Source organism: Phaenicophaeus curvirostris, chromosome 6 (assembly GCF_032191515.1).
Source record: "Phaenicophaeus curvirostris isolate KB17595 chromosome 6, BPBGC_Pcur_1.0, whole genome shotgun sequence".
NCBI lineage: Eukaryota > Metazoa > Chordata > Aves > Cuculiformes > Cuculidae > Phaenicophaeus > Phaenicophaeus curvirostris.
Genome location: NC_091397.1, coordinates 53,302,069 through 53,327,978, shown reverse-complemented (window position 1 = coordinate 53,327,978; position 25,910 = coordinate 53,302,069). Strand labels below are relative to the sequence as shown.

Here is a 25,910-nt window from a genome sequence, read left to right as displayed (position 1 = left end):
TTTAACTCCTACACAGCCCACGTATGCATGTGTAATGCCTCAGGGCTTCTGTCTGCTCTGGCTGTGACAAAGTGCATGGTGCCACGAGAGCACTGGCTGCATGGTTGTACACCATGACCACACGGATGTTGGGAGTCACGCAAAGGGGAGACACCATAATCCTACCTGTTTGCCTCGTTTTCCAGGTCTTCCTATAGGTCCTCTGTGTCCCGGTACTCCAGATTGTCCCTTTGGGCCCATCTCTCCCTGGGTGGATGTGGAGGGAAAGAAGCAGGATGTAAGTACAGAAATGCACATTATCCTGGTTATACTCGCCTTATGCAAGACATCAGGTGAATGGTGCTTTAATTGACATGATTCCTCTAGGTAATGCTGCCACCAATTGTTTCTCAAAACATCAAAATTATAACAAAATATTTTAAAACAAGCATCAAGTGCCAATTATCTCTCACAATTTACAGTTAAGATGCACACGTAACAAAAAAGCTCAGGTAAAGGAAGGTGATTTCACTCATCTTCTAGCCTCCTTAGAAGCAACCTATATTACCTTATCGTAAGTTCAGAATAAGATGTGATTATGTCATTAAATTATCCTCTTTTAGGACTTATATCCATAAAGCAACACGTGAATCATGATTGTTTTTCAAGTCCAGAATAATGATGATACCAAAATTGATCAGGATTACAGCTGCCGTTTTTATAGCAGTATCAGCTTCAAGTGAATAAAATTCAAACAATTAGGCCACTTATGAATCTACAAATCAGAGTCTGAACATGTTGAACAGGAGGAAGATTATGACTAAACTTCTGAGGAAAAAAAAAAAAGAGAAACAACAACAAAGAGCAAAATCTCGGAGTTTTTTCCTAAGGTAAAAATCCTAAAGGATTTGATAAAGTTCAGGAAGTGTTGGTCATTGAGATAAGCAGGACCTTCTAGGACTTATTCTTTCCAGGATGGCCTTGAGGTCATTCATTGTTCCTATGTCAACCCTTAACAGAACTCCCCAACACATCATGCTCACTTACTTTTTGTCCCAGCATTCCAGGGAAGCCTGTTTCTCCCTATAAAGTAAAGGGAGAAGAAGCATCAAAAACTGTGGAGTGTTCTTTGGCAAAGCAGTACCTTCCTTGGAAGGAAGAAAAACAGGTGCTATGTACTAACATAGTTTAAAACCCCCTCACTGTGATTCAGCACTGCAGGTGAGGCAGTAGGTGAGGAATTTTAAGTGAAATTTTACTGTAAAGGCCACTGATCCTCTGTCACCTGCTTCCTCTCCTCAGGCAAAAACATTCTGTTTGTGTTTTTTTCTACAAGCAACTGTGCTACCTGGACAACTCCCAAAGCCTGCATTTGGGAATGGCATTTCTCCATTTACATGAAAAGCAGGTTACTTTCCTTTCTTACTTAAAAGAACACACAAGCCACAAACCTCACTTTTCCCCTGCTTCCAGCATTGCCATTATGCTTGCCAGAAGCATTTTGGCAAGCTCTCATGTCGAGGCTGCACCCTCACCTCCCAGGAAGATGCCTCCAGGCTCCCTTCCTCCATAACCTCCTGTGCTTTTGTCATCATTAGTCCTCATGTGCACATTCAGCTAAAGCCGCAGCCATTTGGAAAATTACCTGGTCTCCTTTGACCCCTTTGTCACCCCTGTCACCTCTGGATCCCTGGAGAGAGATAACAGGGTGACAATAGCTTACTTACTACAACTTCACAAGGAAGCAAAAAATATTTCTGCTACACGAGGCGTTATTTGGAGTCATACAGAATACAGTAATACCTCTAGAGCGATATGTTAGATACCCTAGAACATTTCCTTATTACTTTCACTGATATTATAACAGAATTAAGACTATGTTTTGTAGGAAAAGTGACTCATAACATAGATTATTACATGCTTTCGCGAACATAATACTTCCAAACTTGATTTCCACCCCCACCCCCCAGTTGGCTTCATCCAAGTTTGGTCCCACTGTATGGTCTTAGAGTAAAAACTGTGTCTGTGCTGAAATGTATATAACCTAAATAAACCAGGGTAACAATTAAGGATTACTACACCTATTCTACAGATGGAGAAGCTGTAGTGAGGTGCACAGTAGTAACTTCTTCACAAGAAGATCAGGTGTAAAACTCACTTCTTTAGCATCCCAGACCAAGCCGCAAGACTTTTCTTTCTTGATGCTTGTTTTCATTTCTCAGCTGGACCTTTGCACTTCACTCCAACAAAATTCAGTCTTGTTTCTACAGTTACCTTTTTTACATAACTGTTTCCAATTATTAAATTATAAATTATTCTATCGTTACACTGACCTTTTCTCCTCTAGTGCCAGGAAAACCCTAAAGGGAATGATAGATATTTTAAAGCTTCTCACTTTCGAGATTATCCAAGAAGCAAATTCACATCTTGCCGATTTAAAGTGAAGAAAAAGAATAAAGCACAAGTAATTAATTGCATCAACTTGTAAATGCAAATAAAGATTCATAGCTTCTAAAATTGCACTGAAACAGAACTATGTAATATGAATTAAAAACAAGACAACTCAGCCCAAAAGCCCATGTGAAAAAGCCAGGTAAGCCAGCAGGTTTGATATTGCTTTTAAAATTGAAACAAAGGAAACAAAATGTGAATGAAACCTTAGATGCCACAATTAATAGAAGAATTTTAGCAATGATCTTCCTTTTCTATGGTCTCCTGCCCCCTTTGGAATATCCTTAAATTATACTTAAGTTATTTTCTAATGTGAAGATTATTATGAAAATTAGTTTCTTTTTAAGAAACATACAATAAACAACGGTGCTTAGTTCTTCTTTCCAGTATTTTATCTGGATAAACTAATTATGTAAATTTTCTTTTCAAGTACTTTAAAATATTGTGGCCTAAATTTATAAAGACAGAGGCTATTCTAGAGACAATGATGTGCAGATACTAGAACATCCAGATCAAACTGTGCTTAGTAGTCTACTATCAATACATGTGCATAGTTCTAGCAAAGGACCAAAATGATCTCCGCACTGATATGGGGTGAGTGGACACAAGTTAATGTTGCAGATACACTTATGAACTCCAGTTTTCTAGTGTGGTGAAATTATATATAAGTTTCGCTTTGAAAATAAATGTTTACATTACAATAATTTATACCAAAGCATTTTTATGAAAAGGCAAATACACAGCCAAGCCCAACCAGACAACATAATCTTGCTTGAAGGAGAGCATATCTTTTCAACTGTGTTAGAGATGATATATCTTGATAAATGCTTTCCAGCAAATTAATGAGGGAAGCAGCTGTCAGCAGAGCGTTAGAAACCAATGTCTGAAAATGCAGCATTTTGTTAACAAACCTTGGAGCCCATTGGTCCTCTTGTACCTGGCAATCCCATCACACCCAACTCTCCCTTTTCACCCTAAAGGGGTCAATAAAGACAGTTATTGTTTGTGGCTCTCTGATGAGGTCATTTTTGAATGTCTGATAAGTTAGCAGTTCAGGTTTTATGTCAGATAGTTGAGATAAGCCTGACCTTGGTGTAGCATTGTAGTCAGAGGTCTATATTGCAATTGTATTCTGCCTGAGGCCTCATATGTTATCTTATTCTTCTACTTCATTTTCTTGGGTGTGTAACTTGTGCTTCAGCTTTGTCAGATGCTACCATAGGACGTGCAAGTAAATTAGCAGCAGCATCCTTTTACTTCATGAAGAATTTACTTGCCTGGGAAGATCATGGAACAGATCCTCCTATAAGCTATGCTGAAGCACATGGAGGATGAGGAAGTGATTAACGGCAGTCAGTACAGCTTCACCAGGTGCAAGTCCTGCCTGACCAACTTAGTGGCTCTCTACGATGGGGTAACCACAGCTGTGGACACAGGAAAACCAATTAATGTGATCTATCTGGACTTCTGTAAAGCCCTTGGCACGGTCCCCCACAACATCCTTCTCTCTAAATTGGAGAGATATGGATTTGATGGGCGGACTGTTCGGTGGATAAGAAATTGGTTGGATGGTTGTATTCAGAGAGTAGTGGTCAATGGCTTGAAGTCCAGATGGAGATCCATGACAAGTGATGTCCCTCAGGGGTCCATACTGGGACCGGTCCTGTTTAATATCTTCATCGATGATACAGACAGTGAGATTGAGTGCAACCTCAGCAAGTTTGCAGATGACACCAAGCTGAGTGGTGCAGTTGCCACACCAGAAGGATGGGATGTCATCCAGAGGGACCTGAACAGGCTGGAGAAGTGGGGCTGTGTGAACCTCATGAGGTTCAACAAGGCCAAGTGCAAGGTCCTACACCTGGGTTGGGGCAATCCCCAATTTCAATATAAGATGGGGGATGATGTGATTGAGAGCTGCCCTTCAGAGAAGGACTTGGGGGTGCTGGTTGATGAGAAGCTCGACATGAGCCTGCAATGTATGCTCACAGCCCAGAAGGCCCCAGCCATGCCCTGGGCTGCATCAAGTGTGGCCAGCAGGTCGAGGGAAGTGATTCTGCCCTTCTATTCCTCTCTAGTGAGACCTCATCTGGAGTATTGTGTCCAGATCTGGCATCCTAAACATAAGAAGGATACAGAGCTGTTGGAACTAGTCCAGAGGAGGGCTACAAAGATGATCAGAGGGTTGGAGCACCTCCTGTATGAGGACAGGCTGAGAGAGTTGGGGTTCTTCAGCCTGGAGAAGAGAAGGCTCCAAGGAGACGTTGTAGCGACCTTCCAGTACCTGAAAGGGGCCTACAAGAAAGCTGGGGAGGGACTATTCATAAAGGCTTCCCACATACTATAATACGTTGTTCCTCATCTCACACAGCTGTGAAGAGCCTGAGGTTCTACTTCCCAGATGCAGCTTGAATTCAGAAATCATCTACTACTACGCTTGCAGTGGCAAGAGCTTCTGCATCATGTCCTCTGAGTGGGGGAAGCAGCCTTCATGGAGCAAATGAAGAATCAAAGATTCACTGGAAAACGCAGCTTCAAACTAAACAACATGTGCAGTCCTTTTGCCTAATACGTACCGGACTGAAGAAAAGCAAGTTATTTCAGAAGTCACCATAGAAACTTCGTACACTGTGACTCCTGTGAAGAGCTTATTTTGCATAAGGTAATACTCAGTAAAGGACAGTCCTGCATCTTTTTAATAATAAATGCTGATGAAGCAACCACTCTGCAGTAGTGATACGTGTCCTGTTATTTCTTCTGCTGTTGGTTATTAATCACTGGAATAAATGTTTGTTTGTACAGGAATGAACTCAAGAAGCTGAGAGCAATGCACAAGGTTTGTAATCTCTTTCCCTTGACACCAACTAGGTATTTCACCTGTGATCACGTGGGCACACAATTACATGGCCAAGGAGCACACGTTCAGGGCAAAGAGATCATCATAAACAACAGTCACAAAAATGATGGTCAATTTTGAAACACTGATTTGTGTGATTATGAGACACTAGTGGTTATCAATGAGTCTTCATTAGATTGGGTTTCAGTTTCTCTTTCATGTATTTTAATCAGGATAAGAAGTGCTACAGGGCCTGGACTGAAGGTGCTGTGACCTAACCCTAGACTGGGCAGGTCTTTGCGGGGCAGTGTAAGAAACGGGGAAGCACAGAGTGTCCTTGCACTGCTGCAGCTTCCTAGCCAGCAGCAGACAGCAGTTTAGAGACTTTCCAAGACAACTGTTATGTTTAGATCTTGTTGTTGAACAGGTGATTCCATGTGGATTCTAGTCTTACCTTCGGCCCTGCAGGTCCAGGCAATCCTACTGGTCCTGGCATCCCAGGGACTCCCGGGGGACCTGGTCTACCCTTGAACAGAAAACATCAATTACAATGATCCACGTAACATCGTTCCTACACACCAATCTCCACTTCTGACAGGAGATACGGAGGAATAAAGTTCTTTTCAGGAAAAGAACTGCAAATGCTTCTTTATCATGTTTTTAATACTAAAAAATACATTATGCTCATAATATAGTGTGTGTTGATGCTACTGGAGGAAGTGTAGGCTTGCAGAAAAAGCAGGTTATACTAATTCAAATAAATAGATCAGCTACAGAGTAGATCTCCATCCAGTCAAAATAATCATCCTAAAAACCCAGTGTTAATAACTTAAATCTTCTTTTCATTTAATAATACAATGTAAATAAGAAAGACCTGCCTGAAATTGTATCAGTATGAATCAAATTTACATTAAAACCAGATATCTGAGGCAGCATCTTTGTTCATACCTTTCTTCCCGGTCTGCCAATCTCCCCCTGCCAGAGAAAGGATAAGTTAGTCTCATAAGCACCACATGTATTGGGAATATATTTGCTTTCAAAACTTTGATTCCAGAAGTAAAATGAGAATTATTCTAACAAATATCCCTCCTTGGTCTTTCTTGCATTTTCAGCGCTAAATCTACAGTTCCCCCTTTGTATAGCAAAATGCTTACTTACGTACCCAGCTTCAGGTATGAGGCTCAGAGCAAATGCTCTGCAGATCTGAAGCCATAACTTAAAACATAGGTGGCTTTTAATATCTGAGCTGACCCATATAATTAACACTGCTTCTCACATCCTCCCAGAGGAACAAAGGCTATTGTCAAAGGCTATTGGATCATTAATATCACTAACTTGTGCACCTGAGGTGCTTTCGTAACACATACTGTCGACACAGGTAGCTATCATGAGAAGACGTGAAAAATATTTCAAGATTGAAAATGAACACTAAAAGATCAAGATTTAAACTGTAGCTTCAAACCAATTCACAGCTTTGCATTCAAATTAAATCAAATCCCCACATCCAAAAAACCCATCATTGACTAAATGGATGAGGGAAACAGTGAACACAAGCCCCTCCCATCTCTTTCCTTGCCACGTCAAAAATACATCGAACTCCATAACGCAGATACTTACTTTCTCCCCCTTTGGTCCCATTACACCAGGAATTCCTTGTGGACCCTAAGGACAAAAGTGAATGCATTAGTAAGAAGGCACTGATCACTGTCTTTCCTCCACCATGGCCCTCTAGGCATGTTCTAGCAACAGTAGGAACTCCCAAAGTTGGGGTGTTGGATGTGATGTTTGATCATGGCCTCTAAATGTCTGTGCCACTGCTGAACATTAGTCTAGAGATCTAGACTGAAGTGCAGTGTCATGTTCTAGATGAAGAAAACTAGCAAGAAAAAAGGCCTAGGGCAAAGGAAAGATGAGAAGTTATTGGAGCCCTGAAGAATTAACAACCACATGGAGACACCGCATCAGCTCTCAAAGGAAGTCAGACAAAGGTGTGATAAGGGAAGTGGCATAAAACATGTGGGATGGGCTATGGACATGGAGGGTTGTCACCACTTCTGAATCCTGAAGATATTTCTCTCTTTCAAATGAGGCTGATTCTCCTTTCAGAAGACCTCTTAATCCAGGGAGACCTTGGACCCGATCTCAGAAAAAAATCACAAAATCAGTTTTGTTTCTAGAATGTTTTTGCTCACTGGCCACATTTTATTTTTGAACAAATAAGAGAAAGGATCCCATGAGCCTGCATCAGAGGAACATTAGAATCACCACACAAATCTCTCCCTCCAATTTTGTACCCTGTCTGTCTTGCACTCTCCACTACATGATGCAAATTGCACATGAATAGGAGCAAAGTGTACTTTCAAAGGAAAATTACTATTTCAAGCCATAGAGTTCTTTTAGATTTTCAACAACGTAAATCAGAAGGCATCCTATTATATTCAGGACCAGATTTTACTTTATTTCTTTCATTTTACCTTGTTACACATGGGAGGAATTACACTCTGGGTTATATATTTACAAGTCTAACTCTCCTTCTTATGGAAAACTGTTAAAACTCAGCTCTGAATCAACAGTACAAGCTTTTATGACTCCTTTGAAAGTCAGGCAAGCTGCAGCAGAGAAGAACTCATCTTTGATATATAGCAGCATTACTTTTCAGGCAACCACTATTGCTCAGGGTACTGCTAGTTCTAACATTGTCCCATTATAAGCCACAGTCCTGCAATTTATAATTAAAAATTCCAAAGCCATATTATACTCACTCTATTGTCTGCCGCTGAGATAAAATCTGCCAGCCTACTCCATTTAAAAATGCTTTTGGAGGCATCATATATCATTTCATTGCAAGATTAATATTATTTATAGCAACGGGCCTCGTAGAACAATAGAATTAATATCACTCTTTTTCCAGTTTAAGTCAGAGGGAGTATTAAGAGGGTATTTTTTTTAAAGAAAGTCGGAGAATGAAATAACAACTGCTTGTTTCCCATACACTGCAACTCTGGATTGTTGCCAACCACACTGCAGGGATGTTTTGTAATGCAGAGAAGACTTTTCTCAATGCAGGACAGGACAAACATTTGCCATGTTTTCTCTCTGCATCTCATCATTCACATGCTAAATGGGTCTGCCTCATCCTGCACCTCAGCAAAGAAAAAATGGCAGAACAGAACCATCAAGCTTCACAAAACAAGACTTTGTGGCTTTCCTATTGTATCTGCCAGACTATTTCAAATATCTTCTGAGGTATTGATTTCTCAATAATTAAAACTAAGCTCTTTGCCACATTACCAAACATTTACTGCGGTGCACTGTCCTTACTTTTGAAACAGTGTTTGGGTGCTTGCTAAATTCTCAGCTGCCAAACCCTCAGTCACATCTTTGCTGCAGGAAAGGTCCCACGCTGCGTCTACTATTAGCTGTAATGTAATAAAATAAACACCCTGGGGCCTTGAGGAAAATCAGTGCCCCAAAGCGCCAGGCACAGCACATACATCAGTACTGCCTGTGCCCCAGGGGAAACTGGAGGTACCTCTCCATGAAAAGTTTTATTTTTCTTTGGAGGGAATGAACTAGAACAGAAAGTCAGATGGCTGATCACTGCAGTGATGGTCACAAAACCCTCCCCCTAGAGGTGGACCATTTCCTCTGAAGATTTCTGACCTCCTCCAGAAGATTTCTGAATGTACAAATTGTAGAAATTTAAATAGGAGGTCAAAAGGACTGGTCTAAGGCTACCCAGCAGAGATTCTACAGGTCTCCTGAATCCCATGCCATTGGCATCCTGAAGTTCCTCCTTATCTCTGATGTTTACTGTAGGTGTCTGCCTTCTCAGGGATATATTCCTCAAACATTCAAGTTCATTGCACTTCTTGTGCATCCATTCCACGGGCTCTTTCCCTCACATAAAAGACAACAGTCTAAAGCAAAGTAAAAGCTACTGAAGGGCGTCTGAAGGAAGTGATGGCACCTCCAGGTGCTATCCACAGTAAAAACTCTGCAAAAAATTAAGGGTGAACTTGAAACCAACTGGAGTATGCAAGACAGGCATGAGAACACCGGGTAAAAAAGCCTGTATGATCTATGCACGGTCATATCAAAATGAAATTAAGCCAGAGCTTGGTATGCTTATCAAGTGCTAAAGAGCTTTTTTGGAAGATGTCTTACAGCATTGTAAGAACCGCAGGTTAAGTGAGAGAAAAATGTGCTTTAATCAAAGATGTATCACTCACCTGGGGGCCAGGAGGCCCTGTGGGGCAATGTGATTCATGCAGAGAGAAAGCCTCTATTGTCTGCAGCTCTTTGCAGAAGTCTTTCATATCCAGGTCAAGCAGCTTCTACATAACGTATAACATATGAATGAACATGCAGCAATATGTAGCCAGTCAGAGAAATACATAAACTGCCATCAAATACTATGGCCTTAAGAGAGTTTATTTGCTTCCCTAGGGAGCAGCCTCGGGCTTGTCATAAGGTTATCTTCATGGATGCTTGAACATTAGCACTTCAGCAGAGCGTCCTGTCCCACACTTGCTCCTCTCCCAGAGATGCATCGCAGCTAGGCTGTCACACAGCCCTTCAAGCCGGTGTGGGACCCTGGCCTATTCTTAGACCTGACCCTGCTCTCTCTGTCCCACTTTACAAGTAGCAGCTCCTCTCCAAAAATAGTGCCTTTGCTCTAATAATAGAGACTGCACTCAGTGGGGGTATCGGCAGCATGAACTTCGCTCCAGAAGATACGAACCTGTAAGCCTTCGTTCACTGCAGACCAGAGTCAACACCTTTAATGATCAATGAATGCCTAATCTTTTGACTTCACAATTAACTTTGCGTGAGTAAATTGGTTTATTTATATCCTGTGATAAAAGTGATCTCCCCTGGAAATGAAGATGAACACTGAGCCTGGAACACTGGGTTAACACAACTGAACTTCAGCTTCCAAGTGAAAAGTCATTTTCTAGAAAAGCTTCAACTATTGACTCAGAACCACAAAGTGAGTGTAGTAAATTCACGTGGCTCCCACCTTCCTAGTAACCACTTACTTTTATTTTGTGTTTTCATAGGGGAGATGGTGTGAAGGGTGATTTTTATGCTCAGGTTACTCTCTGGGCTGCCTGGGGGAATCTCAGGGACCCTGGTCCCAACCACATTCCTAAGGAGATCTTGTCTCTGGGTCTCCTTTCTGTGATAATCCAGGCATAGGGAGGGGATGAGAAAGGGGGAAGCAACTAGATTTTTATTTAGGCAGGGAATAGAACCCTGAGCTCAACCATGATCTCTCTGAAGACGCTATTTGTATATGGTAAATGAAGAGAAGAATTAAGAAATAGGAATTAATGTTGAAATGGAAAACATATTGGAGTTATTAGAGCCTGGCAATAAAAGTAATTGGGCAAACTGCTATATCATATATCCATTATAACCTGTACGTTGCATATGTTAACATTTGTGTATGGATACATCTCATATAGAGCAGGTACGTGCAGAGGTAGGTGAGTGAGAACTCCATACCGGCAACTCAAACATGTCTTTCATTCTGCAAAATGAAATGATGGGAATAGACTCCACAGGGGGATTTTGAGACCTTCATTTCACCTACTAGGTAAGACAAATGTCATGTAAACCAAGACACAAGCATAACATACACCCTGAAATCACTGTGCAGGATGGAAAAGAGCCTTTCTCTTTACTTGGTTTATTGCATTTCCATTTCCTTTAGTTCGGGATTTCCTTACTCTAAGAAATTTCCCAAAACAGAGTAAGGATAATATTTTAAGTTAATTGAATTAACTGCCTGAACAAACCCAGCCTTGTTTCATTCCTTTATCTATTGGAGATTAACTTCAGGCCCCAGTTGTTGAATGAATGTCCTAACAGAACCGTATCAACACATCCAGACAGGTTTGCTGAGTGACACCATGAAGCAGTGCTCAGAGAGGATACTTCAGTTTTTGTCAAGCATAATTATGTAAAAAGAAAAGAAGGGCTCCCAGGCCACACTTACAGTGCTCCAGCTGTGCCTGAAGAATGGTGGTGGAAACAGGGGTGGAGGAGGAGGGATGAGGAGGCAGCGCACACTGTCGTTGAGCTGTTTCTTCTGTTCCAAACAAGGGAGATCTGTTCAATACAAACATTCATCCATTGTCTTGAACACCACAAACATTTATTACAGAATAAGAGGAGTTTCCATTCCACAGGTTTATTCTACATCCTGTGTGCACTGACTGTAATTCAAGCAGCAATTTAAGAAACTGGATGGTCCCTTAAGTCTTTAAGTTCCTTCTTGTGCAGAGTTTTAAACTCTTAATGTGGCTATGACACAGTCTCATTTTGGAAAACTTCACATAGGCAACATTAAAAAACAGATCTAAATATTTCTCTCCCCTCTGTTCCAAAAGTGTATTAGAACTAGCATCTTCTGGTTCTCATTACAGACCATGTGCCACCAGGAAGCTCCATGATGGTGCCACCAACAAGTTCCATGATGGTGCCATCAACCTTCCCTGTGGACAAAATTGCTTCAGGCATTTCTGTGATAATAGAGTGGGACGCTCTTCCACAGCACATTTGCTTATATTTCCCCTGGAAATGAAATGAGGTTATTTTTGATTTTTGCACCCCTAAGAATAAATACTTTGCAACTCAAATTTAGCAGATAGCTTTGTCACCAACTTATTGGTAAGGCAAGATCTCCTTGTTGCTGCTCAGCAATATATTTTACTCTTTGTGAGAAGTAAAATTCCATCAACAAGATAAGAAGCTGTATCAAAGATTCACAGAGAAAGGATGTGACAATTTTGCATTTATACTGTGGGTTTTTTTCCTGAATCTATTTAGTCCTTGGGAAATAGATCTCTAGTCAGAGTGGAGGCCTTCTGGAAAGGTTTTTTCAAGCAGAGCAAACATTTATCTCTGTTGGTTTCCTCCTCTGGCTAGCGGTAGCTGGAACGGGTGTCTGTGAGCTGAAGAGTGGCAGGGAGCCAAATGCAGTAGGAAGAAAAGCCTGTAGTGAAGTATCTGGCATTAATAGAAAATCTCCAAATTAAGTTTCTAGGAAGACAAACCTGGCAAAATTGCTAGATTTGTGTGTAAATCAATCGGAAGCTGGCTATTAGTTACATCTCAAGGTAAGGCAAATCTTCTAAGAGACAGAGATACTTCTAGTTTTTCAATCTCAGAAAACGTATTATATGAGCTCCACCATCCCACGTTAGTGAGGACAGCATTTTCTCAGTCCAGACACAGAGAAAAGAGCTGCCCAGAGGAGTATGATTCAGCAACATTCAGAAGCAGTTTAGGTAATCCATTTTTTTTTCTCTATAAAAGCAGTATTTGCGATGACACCTCTGAGAGATGAGTCAACTTAAGTCTGAAAGGGCCCATGAAGAATCTTTCTCACCTTTTCCTCATAAGTTTGAAACTCAACCAAAAACTTAAATTAAAGAGTAAGGCAGAAGATGTATACTAAAAAAAAAAAAAGAGAGAGATATTTAAAGCTATAAATGCATACTGAAAGTTCCAAAGTCCTTCAAAAAATAGCAGTGGTTCACCTGTCTCCAGTTCTTGCAAGCAATAAAATATAAAGAAATGTTGGGTTAAGTTCTATATTGGTACATCTTGACTTCAGCTGCTCTTATGCAGCTCCAAGTAAGGTCTTCAGTTTTTACTACACATGCTTCTGTGGTTGTCTTAATTTCAGGATTGTATTTGAACATATTGTATTGGGACTAAATTGCATATTATTAAAGCAATGGACAGCTTGTAATTTAAATATTGTATTGATACATTGTATAAAATGTGATTATTATTTTATTTTGGGCCACATTCCAATATCAATACTCTTTCTTAGTATTACCTTATTCCACAATCTAGGTAAATTTCAATAGGATTATTATCATTCAACAAGAACAAGAACATGATATGGCTTAGTTGCTAAGAGATCACTACCAGGCACTGTAGGAAAAGGGAATATTAAAGTGTTGTTCTTTAATTCTTTTGCAAAGATAAGATTAAATACAGATGTGCATCTGTTACTTTAATAGGATGTTTATCATGTATTTATGAGCAAAGCTAAGTCCTGGGTTATAAAATATTTGGATTTTCCTTTTAAGCAGCAAATTCTGAAATTCTTTTGAACAGGTTTTATTGTGAAGAACACTATAGCTAAACAAGTTGGTAGCAAAACAGCCATTCATTTCAGCCTTTATAGTATTATTATGATAGTACTGTACCACAAGTTGGATTGAAAACCAATTTCGGTTTGCTAGTATAAATGGTGATAGTGTGTACTGATCCCAACGCAGAAACAAAAAAAAAAGTATGTAATTACTATTATATGAAATATATATCCATTATATAATGATGCAGGGAGTTAATATTTCAGGGACTCCATCACTAAAAAACATGGCTATGTTCTGGAAGGTCTATTTGTAAAACAAATATTCAAGAAAAGGCTAGTCCTGGACCCAAGGACTTACCAGTCTGGTACTACAGGTGATAGGACAGCAGAGGGAGCAAAATAAAAGAGTCTGTCACAGAGTGACTACAGGTATGACTATAATTTGATCTTCCAATAAGCACCACATTTCACTGATACGCATTTTGTTACTGTGATACCTCCAAGGTGTACAACCATTACCATATTGGCTTGTTTTATATCGTGTAAGAGTTACCTTGACAGCCTTATGGGCTCTCTGCAAATGCAATGTATATTTTTAGGCTTCAGGTTAGCTTTGTTTGCTAAACACAGCTTCAGAATGCTCTAGTCCCCATCAGTGGAAAAAATCTCAGCCCCAGAATAGGACTGTCATAGTTTTCTGTGGAATACGTAGATCTTGCCTACTCAAAGTACGTGCTTTTATATCTCATATGGAAACTGCTCTTCCAATAGCTTCAATATCAAAGAACGTATTCTATAAGAGAAGGAAGACAAAATGAAAAACTCCTTCTAGGATTTATCTAAGTGGCAGTTGTTTTCAGAGAACATAAAAATTCTAATAGTCAGCTTTAAAACAGGAAGACTGCGGGTCAACCTAGTTCCAGAAGGTGACTGTATAAATCTATGGGTATACTGGCAATGGTTGCTCCAGAAAATAGCATATTTTAGCTAAGCTGTTGCAATGTTTCAGACTGCTTGCTTCTGATGGTAGCTGGAATTTGGGACCTCTTACCCAAGACGGTCCAACGCAGAGTCAGAGAGAAGCCTTCACTCAGGCCGAATCCCCTGGAGCTGGGCTCATATGAGGTCTCTGAGTCCTCGTAGAGCTGATCCTAAAGCTGACCTTCAACCCTATGAACCCTCATAGCTGCAACAGAGGTACCGAGGAAGTGTTGTCCTTGGTTCAAACAAGATTTACAGGATTTCATTGACAAAAAATCATAAGTAACTTTTGTCCTAAAACCACAAAGCTGTAGGCCAGCTGTCAGGAGGAAAGGACAAGAAAGGAACAAGATACTTAACATGTGTTTCCCTTCCTATTTGTGACCACATTAATCCAGCAAGCCCTGATGGGAAGCCCAAGCTGGTATCCAGAAGCTTGTCACCCTGACAGCAGTGCTGGTGGCCTGCCCAGCTTGTGTCAGGCAGGACTGTGCTAGATGGAGACCTTCGATGGCTGACACTCCATCACAGGTGGTGCTCCCACTTGGATGGCACTCAGAATTGATAATAAATGAGCCAGGCAGACTAGTCAGTTAATGAATGTGGGCTTGTCCAGATGAAACTGAGACCTTCATCTGTTTTGTTGTCATTCATTCAGGCTCCTCTAACCACCCTTGCGAGGACAGTTGTGTCCCACGGGCCACAGCCACCGGGTACCATCCTGTACATCTATTGCAAACTGACTAAGACAGTTTTTCTTTTCAGGTCAGATGAGTTTGAGAGCTTGTGAAAGGTGCCTTTTGAGAGGCAGGCAGGTCAAGATCCTTTATCTACAGCGCAGATGTGGTTATTAAGCTCTCCTTTAAAAATCCAAAGACGTACATCAGCATTAACACCACATACTTCTTTAAAACTTGTTTTATGAAATTTTGTCATCCAACATGTGCCTTAAAGACATATAAGCAAAGCCAGGAATATGGCTTGTGTCTGGAGCTGGGCTGGACTCTCAGTTTGGTGAAAGGTCTGCATCTCTCAGTACCCTTTTGAATTTGGACTTTGATTGCTTAAATATATCTTTTCATATAACCCAGCTAATATAAATATACCAGAGAAATATATTAAGCCCTACAACTTTGGTAATGGTGCCTGGGTGTAGGAGGTGGTGACCCGTGAAGCTCCTGCTCTTGTGGTAGTTACAGGATGAGACACGGGGCTGCAGCTCTCTCCTGGTTCTGGCTTCTTCCTGCTTGAGATGGAACTTTAGTGTCTTTAAGAAACAGAGCAACACTGACCAGAAACTAATTCCCTGTCCTTCTGATTGAAAATGAAAAAAATCAAGGCAAAACCTTGCAAGTTTCTTTTCAGCCAAGAAAATCTTATAAAAAATTGAAAATATTGTGGTTTCAATCCCCAGAGTGGCTGCAGGCTGTGGCAGCAGTAATGTGCAACTTACCCACTGGCGAACATTCAGAAGTTGTCATAATAAATAAATAAAATGAACAAACAAACAAATAAATAAATAAATAAAATTATTTAGAATCTGTCAACGTTCAAAAAGCACAATAGCAATAGCACAAACCCTGGCACACTGCCTGGACAGCAGATCTCAGCGTTCACCTGGCTGGAGGAGCAAGGATGCTCTGTCCTCTATCCCTACCTAATATTCAGGCTGCATCCTTCACCACCTCCAGGCACATCCTACATGCTCACAGTCAGTGAGGCCCCAGGTAAGCTCTTCACAGCCTGGCTGGTAAGCAGCAAGGAGCTGCAACTTTGCAGGTCGGTCTTAGAAAAGACTATAGAGATGGCAAGACACAGGAAAGCAAAAGAGCATATGAGATTTCTAAGTGAGGGAAAAGGCTTTTTCTCCCTGTATACAAATTCTCCCTGTATACAGACTTCAGACAGTCTGTGTGTATGTGCGTGTATGAGGGCAACACGCATGCCAAAAAAATCATATAATGTTCTCTCAGATTGACTGCAGAAGGAAAATTCTGAGATTAGTACAGAAAGACAGAAGTGCATTTGATAGGGTTGGATCTGTGCTTCAGTTTCACAAGAACATGAAAATTCCAAGATCTGAAGGACAGAACACTTCGTCAGGTTATAATATGAGTCAATGATATAAACCCATGGCTTATAAATACCAATAACTACAACAGGGCTATTTTCTGCAATTTTCCTTCTACTGCCCTCCATTTGCAGAGGTCTGGAGCTCTAGACACTGCTAAATGATGCTGACAGCTCCATGTGCACCACTTCAGTGAGGCACAGAGAGGTTAAGCAAGTCCCCCAAAGCCATAGATGACTTAATTACAACACCAGAAACAGTGTTCCAGTCTGGTAAATCACAGTATCTCATCTCAGTCATTGTATGAACTCGATTATAAAACTCAACTGTATGTCACACTAGGACAATACTAGAAATACTCTGAGTATTAAAGCCTAAGAACCTACTACAATCAATAGAAGAGTCTGAAACCCTGAAGATTAATGTGAGATGGCTGCTGCATCAGCCCCAAAAGACTGCCACACAGTCCTCTCCCACTTTATCTGTGATATCAGTAGCAACAAAGCAGAGACACCGGTGCCATCTTTCCACAACTGCAAGATCATAATCTGTCAGTGCTGGCATGGATCAAAAGTGTACTTGACTTTGATATTGCTCCACTGTATGCTCAGACAGTCCCAGACAATCCCTATGAGACTCTGGGTGTTACTGTGCGCACAGAAAGACTTCAAATTCTGAGGAGAACTATTAGACATTCTGGGGGCCTGAAAGGGTCAAAGACAGAATAATGAAAGCCAAGAGCCTGGAGAGCAATATTCTGTCTGGCCTGAAAGGGTCAGGAACAGAGTATCATGCCAACAACAAAGCTGCTCCTCCTGAAAGGGAGGTTGTGGACTATCAGGGCTCTTGGCAACATGCTTAGTTTCTCATCATTCCAGGGCCCGAGTTAAATATATTTCAAGAACACCTGCAGGTCTAAGATAAGACCAGCACAAACAGAAGAATGTGTGAATCCTTGAACAGACACGTAGTCCCTCACTTGTAGAACTTGCATAACTTGTATTCTCACGGTAAGAATAGCAGTAATGTAAACAGTGCACTCAAGCTTGGTAGAAACTGACAAGCTCTCCCAGGAGAGTATAAAAACTCTGGTTGAGGAATAAAGATTTGCTACTTGCCACCAGAGCAGTAGTCCGTCTAGTCTCTCTTAGACGTCCCTGTGAGCTGGTCTCCGTCAAAATTCCTTGTTGAAACTTTGCTCCCATGGAGCAAATTAATTCCTCCTGACTCCCTCACTGCAACAGATTCACAGCCCAGCCAAATTTGTTCTCCTGCGTTTCACAAAAAATAATAAAATAAAAATAATAAAATAAAAAATATTGACTTGGTATTGTAGAAAATCGTAACTTTGTAGTTTCAAAAAGCTAAAAATATCCACAGAGCATCTGCTTTACTTTTGTGCCTTTTCTGGAAACATGGATTTATGCATATACACTTGACAGCTCCTGAAAAAAAAAACCAAACAGCATCTTTCCCCTCCCCACTGTCTCAGTCCTGCATTCTTCCTATATCCATCTTCTCACCCCAAATGCCCTTTTATCTATACAGTCGTGTGGTTATGGAAAGCATTCCCTGACTTCCTTTTCATTAAAGAGATGATTCCCTGGAGAGGAGAAGGGACGAAACAGAAGATCTAGGTTGGTGACTTCGTTAGTGTGGGTTTTTTTAATCTCTCTGCTATTTCTTGTCTTCCTCAAAGAATTCCCCTATAATTAATTGTCAGTTTTCTTCTACCTGCTAAGGAGCAGCATGAAATATGTCTCCTGGATGTGTCCTGGGTGAGTCCTATGTTACGTTACAGCTGATCATGCCCCCTGATTTTGCAGTCACACACAATCCCAGCACCAACAGTTAGATGGCAGGGACACGTGGCCTCTACAGCAAGCTTTCTCCTGTAAATCACAAATTACATTTTTCTATAATTTTAACTAAGATTAGCAGTTGCTGTTGCTGCAATCGCGCTGCTGGTGTTCCTGTGTCAACATAGCCCAGCCACATGAAGCCTCTGTGTCTCTGTGAACAGTCATAGACCCTTCCCTCCCTGTGTAAGTGTTTGGTAATTATAGAAATGCCCACAAATGAACTGTCTATACTAGGAGCAGAGACCTACAAGGACTATCTCTCTACAAGTACATAGGGAATAAGCCAATTTTACAGCACTTTGGTTTGCTTGTTGGTGGAGCTCCCATCTTTTAACTGAAAACACTTGATTCTGAAGCAGCTTGTGTTGCTGTGCTGTGCTGGCCAATCTGGTCACGATAAAAATCTAGTCACAATAAAATCCAGTATGTCTAATACCTACGGACTACAGATTGTGCCATGCTTAATCACAGCAACAGTAGAGCATGGACAAGCTGAGGCAGCTGGGTTGCCACTTGTAGCATCATTTTCAGCCGAGATTCCCTTTTGGACTGGTTGCTGCTTGTCAGAAACATTCATAGGTTATAGAAAAACCTACAGACTGGTTGTTCCTCCCTCACTGGAAAGCCAAGCAAGCACTGCCTCAGCTCCTGTACTGGCCTCTGGCTCTGATAGCAGGAGGACCCATTCATCACAAAACAGTTACCCGAAAAATACTGACTTTGCTTGGGTTATGCCTCCAGAGAAGCTTCCACAGCCTGAAGTTAACTGCATGCCTTACTTGTAACACAATTGTCCCAGAAAAAAAAATCTGAACTGGCCACTCGTGTTGTCCCAACTTCCTCAAATTTAGGAGTACAGGTATCAAACCTGGCTTATGTATTTCAGGATGCCTCTGCTCCATCAGCTCACCGTGATGTCAAATGAGTCCACCTCTATATTAAACCAGAGGGAACAGGGGAACACAGAAGGACCCAGGGGTCCTTTGACATGCATTTTCTTGAGTGAATAAATATTCACGATACTCACCTTAAGCAGCATTTCACTGAACCCTTTCCCTTCATTTGCATTATCATTACTGAATCTTTTTTGGCAAGCCAAGTACCTTGACATCCAGTAATGCCACAGGTGGGTCAGAAGCCTCTTTGCCCTCCCACATGAGAGACCCAGAGGTTAAGGAGACTTGCCACAACCAGCTTCCAACTTCCTTACTAGGTCTGTGAGGAACTCTTCTGATTTCTGTTCACTGCTGCAAGACAAATATCTATTCTAGTTCTATTCACTGCTGCAGAGCAAATATCACAACCTCCTGAACTGCCTCTGGTGTCGTTTCCTTGTCCCTCACCCGCAGGATCAAGTGGGCTTTTACTTATTGTTCTACTCCTAATTTCACAGGACCTCCTGGAGCCCTTTGCTATTGTAACTTGCATTGGTCTTCCTCTGCTCTTTCTGACACAAAGCTGGGTGCAGGCACAGAGTCGTGGACAGGCTGTGCACCAGCGTGGCTGCTCTGCTCTCATCTAACTCAGCACAGCTCTTATACCATATGCCACCAGAGAAAGATCCATGAATCCTAAGGTAAGTTCATCCCTGGGTATCATTCACATGGACCTGAACGGGAAACCCACCTTGGGATTCCCATAGGTCATATCTACCAGTGGAGAAACTAAATATAAAGTCAAACCAGGAGCTAAAGAAATCTAACCATGTTTATTTTTAAGAGTCATTTACTTAAGGCAACAATAGTCACACAATACTAAACTGTTATTTTAATACCAGTCCAAGCCTTTCCTCAGAGGCTGTTCATGAACTGCTTTCTTTATCAGCTTCAAAGGGTAACCTCTACACAACTCTTCTTCTGGCATGTCTTTCTAGACACACATTTGGGCTATCAAGTGCAATGGTCACTTCCAAGGTTAATTTTTTTCATCAAGATGAAGAGATATTCAATAGAAAGAATTTGTTTCCTCCCTTTCAGGCTTCTGTGAGCCACAAACAAAACAGAAAGCTTTTAAATGCCCAGCCAGAGTGCAGGATCCAGCCCAAAGACCTTTGCCCAGTCAGATCCACAGCCAAGTGACTGCCTCCTCCTATGGCAAATACTGCTTTGCTTTCTTTCTCCTAATGAAGCTATAGACTTTGCCAGTGGCTCATTTCCATCAGGAGTTTTAATCTAACCAAACTTTCCTGCTCATGTGTGTTCCATGAGAAAACCCTTGACACCCAATGGCATCAGGATGCTGAGCACTCCTGGGCTCACACTGACTTTCTGCTTTCCAGAGCAGAATTAGGCTTCCTTCACTGGACTGATATTTTTGCTCCTCAAAGATTCACCTCTGCTTACTAGTCACTCTTTGGGCTGTTTTCCCAGTAGGCTCTGGCTGCTGCTTTTATGATGCTTCCAGTTTTTACTGCTGGTCTTATTTTAAATTCTTTCTGTGTCTTTCTTATTCCTTTTTCCCTTGTGATTTTACATAAATCAGTATTTACAATTACTTTCCTTAGAAACAAAAACCATCCACCTGACATCTCTATTCTCCATTTTGACAATATTTAGGGTTCCTGCAAGTCATTTAATTAAAGAAAAAAAACCAAACCAATTATGGTGTTAGATATTACTGTTACAGATAGGAAGATGGGATCCCAGCTCCCTCAATGCCAGAAATCACCTCTTGGTTTTGTGTTTTCTCTCTCCCACTGTTTCTCTCACAAATGTGAATGTCCTCTCCCCCAGTGCTACAATGCAGGGGGCACCAAGATCCCCTGCATATTCTTTCCGTAGGGCAGCGTATCAGTATTGATCGTAGGAGAAAATTCAATCAAGAAACACATTTGTGGTGTGCATAAAAGGCAGTTCGAGTCAGAAAAAGCATCAAGATATTGATCTTCTCCAGCTGCTGCTGATAATTTAAATACCTCCCCATCTCTCTGCAAAACCTAAGAAACCTTTGGCCTACATGAAAAGAACATAGGAGGAGAAGGAATGAGAAGGAGATGAAGACAGTCTTTCTACTACCTGAATTTGGAAGGTGGCTTCCTTCAAGCTGGTTCTTAAAAGATGCAGAATTGTTCCTGTAACCATACTATAGATGAGTATAAAATTTATGTCTACTTTTCATCACATTAGTGCAACAACCTCAAATGCACAGTGCAAGAAACTCAGTAGAGCTGAGCTCTGAAAAATGGTTATAAAGGACACCATAAACACAGTGACCTAAGAGTAGGGTATGAAAGGTTATCTGGAAAAGAAACCTCCTCTCTCCAGGTGGGTTGAGTTGCCCACCACAGGTGTCTTCACTACCACGTGGAACCACAGCCACATGATTGTGTTGTAAACTTATTCCATGAAGCATTTGCTCCAGAAACAGTGCTTCAGCACCTCAAGACTCAACACTTTGGAGATGACATGACATTCAAAATACTTTCAGAAGCAAGGATGCACTGTTGCTTGAGGCTGATGGGACTGTAACGTGGAGTTGGCAGCAAAAGAGACAAAGATCCAGGTTATTCTTCTTTCCTCAATTATTCTACAAAAACTTACTCTCCACCCCTCCCCTTCCCTGCTGTTTATCTCTGTTTTCTAGTTGCTGCTTTGTGACCTGTAAACCAACCTTAAGACCTACCACTATGCAAAGATGTGTGAGGATAGAAACAAAAGCACTTTTAGCCCAGAAGTTTTCAGATATACCTGGAAAATGCCCAGATGTATTTTCCCAACTATAGGAAAGACAAATTGCCACTTAAGAACATCCCCACTGTTAAATGCAATTACTTTTAGCATCTGCAAGAGCAGGGCTGAAATCCATTCTTCATATGTAAAATTACTTCTTGGTGCCAGATACAAATAATTGACTCAGCTGATGGGCACAGAACATTTGAGAAAACATTAAGATAACTGAGAATTTAAATGGAATTAATTCATCTTCTGTAGCCACTGTGAAAATTCTACTAGAAAATAGAAAAAAAAATGTTTTTTCTTAAGAGATCATAGAATCAGAGAATGGGGTGGAAGTAAGCTTTGAAGATCATCCAGTTCCAACATCCCTGCCATGGGCAGGGACACCTTCCACCAGGTCAGGTTGCTCAAAGCCTCATCCAGCCTGGCCTTGAACACCTCCAAGAATGGGGCATTCATGACTTCTCTGGGCAACCTGTTACAGTGCATGTCCGGATGTTTTTAAAAATGTAGATCCAATCAAAGCACTGAAGGATTACTTAATGTAATTTTTCATTCCAAACAGCCCTGATTAGCAAGTAATAATGGCACACAGAGTATGTAACAGCTCCTCAAAGCACGGCTTTTAGTCCAGCCCTGTGGTTGTGAGATTATGGTTGAATCATCCCTCAGAAGTTATTTTTTTCTGTATGTTATCAAGTAAACATTTACAATACATCTATGATAAAAACATTGCTAAGAGCTTACTGGGTATAAAGGTAATTTTCGGTGGCTTAGTCAGAAGAGCACAGCATGGGGCTTTACTTTGGAGCAGTGAAAGATTAGCCTGCCATCCTCAGGTGCTCTTTGTATTTTGACACTATGCCATCCTTAACATTAAATCAGCTGAATTGCTGATGAAATACTGAAGTATCCTTCTGCCCCAAAGCACCATTGTGGGCAATAACAGGCTATGCATTTTCCTTCATATTTGCCTCTTTTATTAGATTTTCAGCAGATATGAAGATTCCCCTCTCAGAAGAAAGGACTTGTTTATTGAACCATGGTTTTTAAGATAATAGTTTAAATGGCTTCTCTAGACACCCAAGTTCATGCCATAGGAGAGAGGCCAGGCCATGTAGGCACTGGAAACATGAACTTCTTGTTTGTCTGGATGGCATCTACAAGTGCAAGTAAATGTAAAGCTCTTCAAAACAATTTTCAAGGTCTAATAACTCACATGTTATTGCAAGACAATTTAGAATATATCAGAGATAATAGATCTTGATGATTCCTGTACTGCAGCATTAACTAATCCCAACTAATTCCATCATGGAAAAAGCATACCCAGTTGAACAGCAATGACAATAAATTGTTTTTCAAAAGATGTGGTTCTTTAAAATTAGGCTTCTCTAAATGTTATCTTAAAAGTTATCTGAAATTACTCCAGAGCTGCAACGGCTGCATTATTAAATGCTATAGGGCTTATCTCAAAGGATATCTACGTTATTTTTGTGTTCTTCAGAATCCTGTTATTTGTGTAAGAAAATCTTTAAGTGAAAGGACTGTTTAAACAATTGGGGGTGAAATACTGTGTACTAGCTCTACACATTTAAACAGGTTTTTAAAAAACCCTTAGAAGAAGACATGCATACTGTTACTGTTACATAGTGCAGAAATCATCTCACACAAGGTACCCTCTTGATCACCCTTCTCCCTTAAACGCCTTGAATATAATTCATCTGGCTCTGTGGTCCCACCAGAGACATCAGAGAGAGAGAAACCTTGTGTGTCTTTAGATTCAAGTCTAAGGCTGATTTTATGTACAGTCTTAAAACGTGCACCCTTTTGGTCACTTGTCTTCATGTGAAAGACATAGGGAGGATCTGTAGGTATAACTGAGCTTGACCTACAAGTCTCATTTGAGCCACCAAATTTGACGGTGAAGGAATCTAGGATGTTAGAAGCATCTCTACTGATAGATACAGAGTAACAGACAGAAGGTGGGAGGCAGCAATTTGACATAAACTGGTGGAAGTTCCTCAGAAATGAGATGGTGTCAGAGTTCATGTCAACTTTCCCCTTTCCACAGAACGTGGCTAAAGGAAAGTCTCACAGATCAAACTGTAACATCAATTAAGTGGGATTTCCAGTGCCCTGGCTCAGCTGACAACTAATTTGTTTTGCCTTTGCCTAGCAGGGATTTTCCATGCAGTAGACTCTTGTTTGCTCTGAAAGCCATCTGAGTATTTGTTAGTGTCATAGCCAGAGCCAGATGATGTTTATTCTGCTAACATCCAGTCGGACTCTGGCAGCACTCATTGAGGTCAGGACTTTATTTATAGAAGCAGATATACATTGAGATTCATTTTCTTTCCCTTGTTATAATCTACCCAAGCTCACCCAGAACAGAAAGAAACATGCACACATGCAAGTAATATACTAATTGGGCCAGATCCATGAATTAGCACAGCACCATAGAAGCTGATTAAAAAAAGCTTTTTAGAGCAGCTGAGGATCTTGTCTATTATTTTTCCTGGGGAAGGGAGTGGTTTCAAACCAGAAATAATAAATCAAAAATAAAGAAGCAACAAAATGTTCCAGCATGTGGCAGAGCACGTCTACAATGTAAAATTCCTCCATCAAGATCTGCAACTGAAGTATTATTTTTTTGATCCTATGTTCCCAATCACCAGAAAGAGCAAGAATCAGAGTGCAGAGGAGAGCTCCAAGCAAGGAAAAGTAACAAGACTTAAAGCAATTTACCTTCTGAAACTGAGAAGACATTGTCAACGTACGCAGTCTGAGATAAAGCAAAGCAGAAGAAAAGCTGCAGGTAAGATCCCCAGACAAGAGGGCTGAGGACCAACATGCTGGTTGTGCCCTGGCAGATTCCAGCTCAGAGGTGCAGGGCTGCTTTGGAGATTTCTCTCTCTCTCCCCTCACTCCCTCTCTGCCTTGCCTGCTCTCTGCCTCTTCCCTTACTGTGGGGTGCGTGTGTGAGTCTGTGTGTGTACGTCTCTCTCCCCCCCCTCCCTGTGCCTTTAGGAAGAAAGAATGCCAACCATTTCCCATTAAATCTTCTCCTTATACTAGACACGGTTATATTTAACTCCTGTGCTGGATCAGTTGCCCCGATGCTGGACATTAGCTGCTAAAACTGGGGCATGGGGGATTCTGGTTTTGCTAACAGAAGCAAGAAGGCACTTTGGATGATAATAATAATGATGAGCAGGAGAGGGAAAATTATTAACTGGACTATAAACAGCATCCTTCAGTGCCAGCAACCAGACACCAATGTCAAGACAGATAAAATCCCTTACTGATCATCTTCTACAGGTCACTAATAGCAGTAATGAGAGAGATGAACGATGACTTAACGTCTGTTTATCGCTGGTAGTTACAAGCATTGAGTTCACTTGCAGAGTACACTCAGGCTGAAGGATGCTGCAAAGGCTTCCCAAACTGCAGAACAGATTATTGTTTAGCATTTAAGTGAAAATAACAGTATCGCTGATAGTGCCAGATATCATAGGACTGCAAAGAGTTTGCTGACAGGGTGCAACAGGTGGGAGAAACAATACATGTGCCATGATGGGGCGAGTGAAACGCTATCAGCACCAGGGGTGGCGACAGTCAGCACCCTACACAGCACTGTGGGAAGAAAACAAACCTCTGGAAAGCAGTGAGTGCCCTTGCTACCTGTACAAAAGCTTGGTGTTTCTGTGTCTTCTTCCAATGGGTAGGGCTCTGCAAATACATTTCTGTCCTCTGAATAAATAGCACAGAGATCCTCCTCTTTTGCCTGGGATCTGACAGTGGTGTCCATGAAAAGCAGAGGCACTCCTTCAGCAAGAAAATCATCATTACTTCCTCTCTTCAAGATGGAGAAGATTTTCTTTGCTCATTGTTTATTGTTCCTCCCAAGACAAACATGGAAATCTTTTGGATTAATTAC

At 41.1% G+C, this 25,910-nt stretch overlaps 1 protein-coding gene across 1 annotated transcript in view; it reads right to left on the bottom strand.

Moving 5' to 3' along the window:
* Positions 1–25,910, bottom strand: part of COLQ (collagen like tail subunit of asymmetric acetylcholinesterase) — a 43,540-nt gene extending 17,630 nt beyond the window's left edge. Inside the window, exons 1-11 of the mRNA XM_069860213.1 lie at positions 24,719–25,910; positions 11,271–11,383; positions 9,499–9,603; positions 6,884–6,928; positions 6,215–6,241; positions 5,721–5,792; positions 3,342–3,404; positions 2,313–2,339; positions 1,625–1,669; positions 1,027–1,062; positions 166–246 (exon numbers count right to left, since the gene is read on the bottom strand). Coding sequence (XP_069716314.1) covers positions 166–246; positions 1,027–1,062; positions 1,625–1,669; positions 2,313–2,339; positions 3,342–3,404; positions 5,721–5,792; positions 6,215–6,241; positions 6,884–6,928; positions 9,499–9,603; positions 11,271–11,383; positions 24,719–24,824 — 720 coding nt within the window. The 5' untranslated portion in view covers positions 24,825–25,910. The remainder of the gene's footprint in view (positions 1–165; positions 247–1,026; positions 1,063–1,624; positions 1,670–2,312; positions 2,340–3,341; positions 3,405–5,720; positions 5,793–6,214; positions 6,242–6,883; positions 6,929–9,498; positions 9,604–11,270; positions 11,384–24,718) is intronic.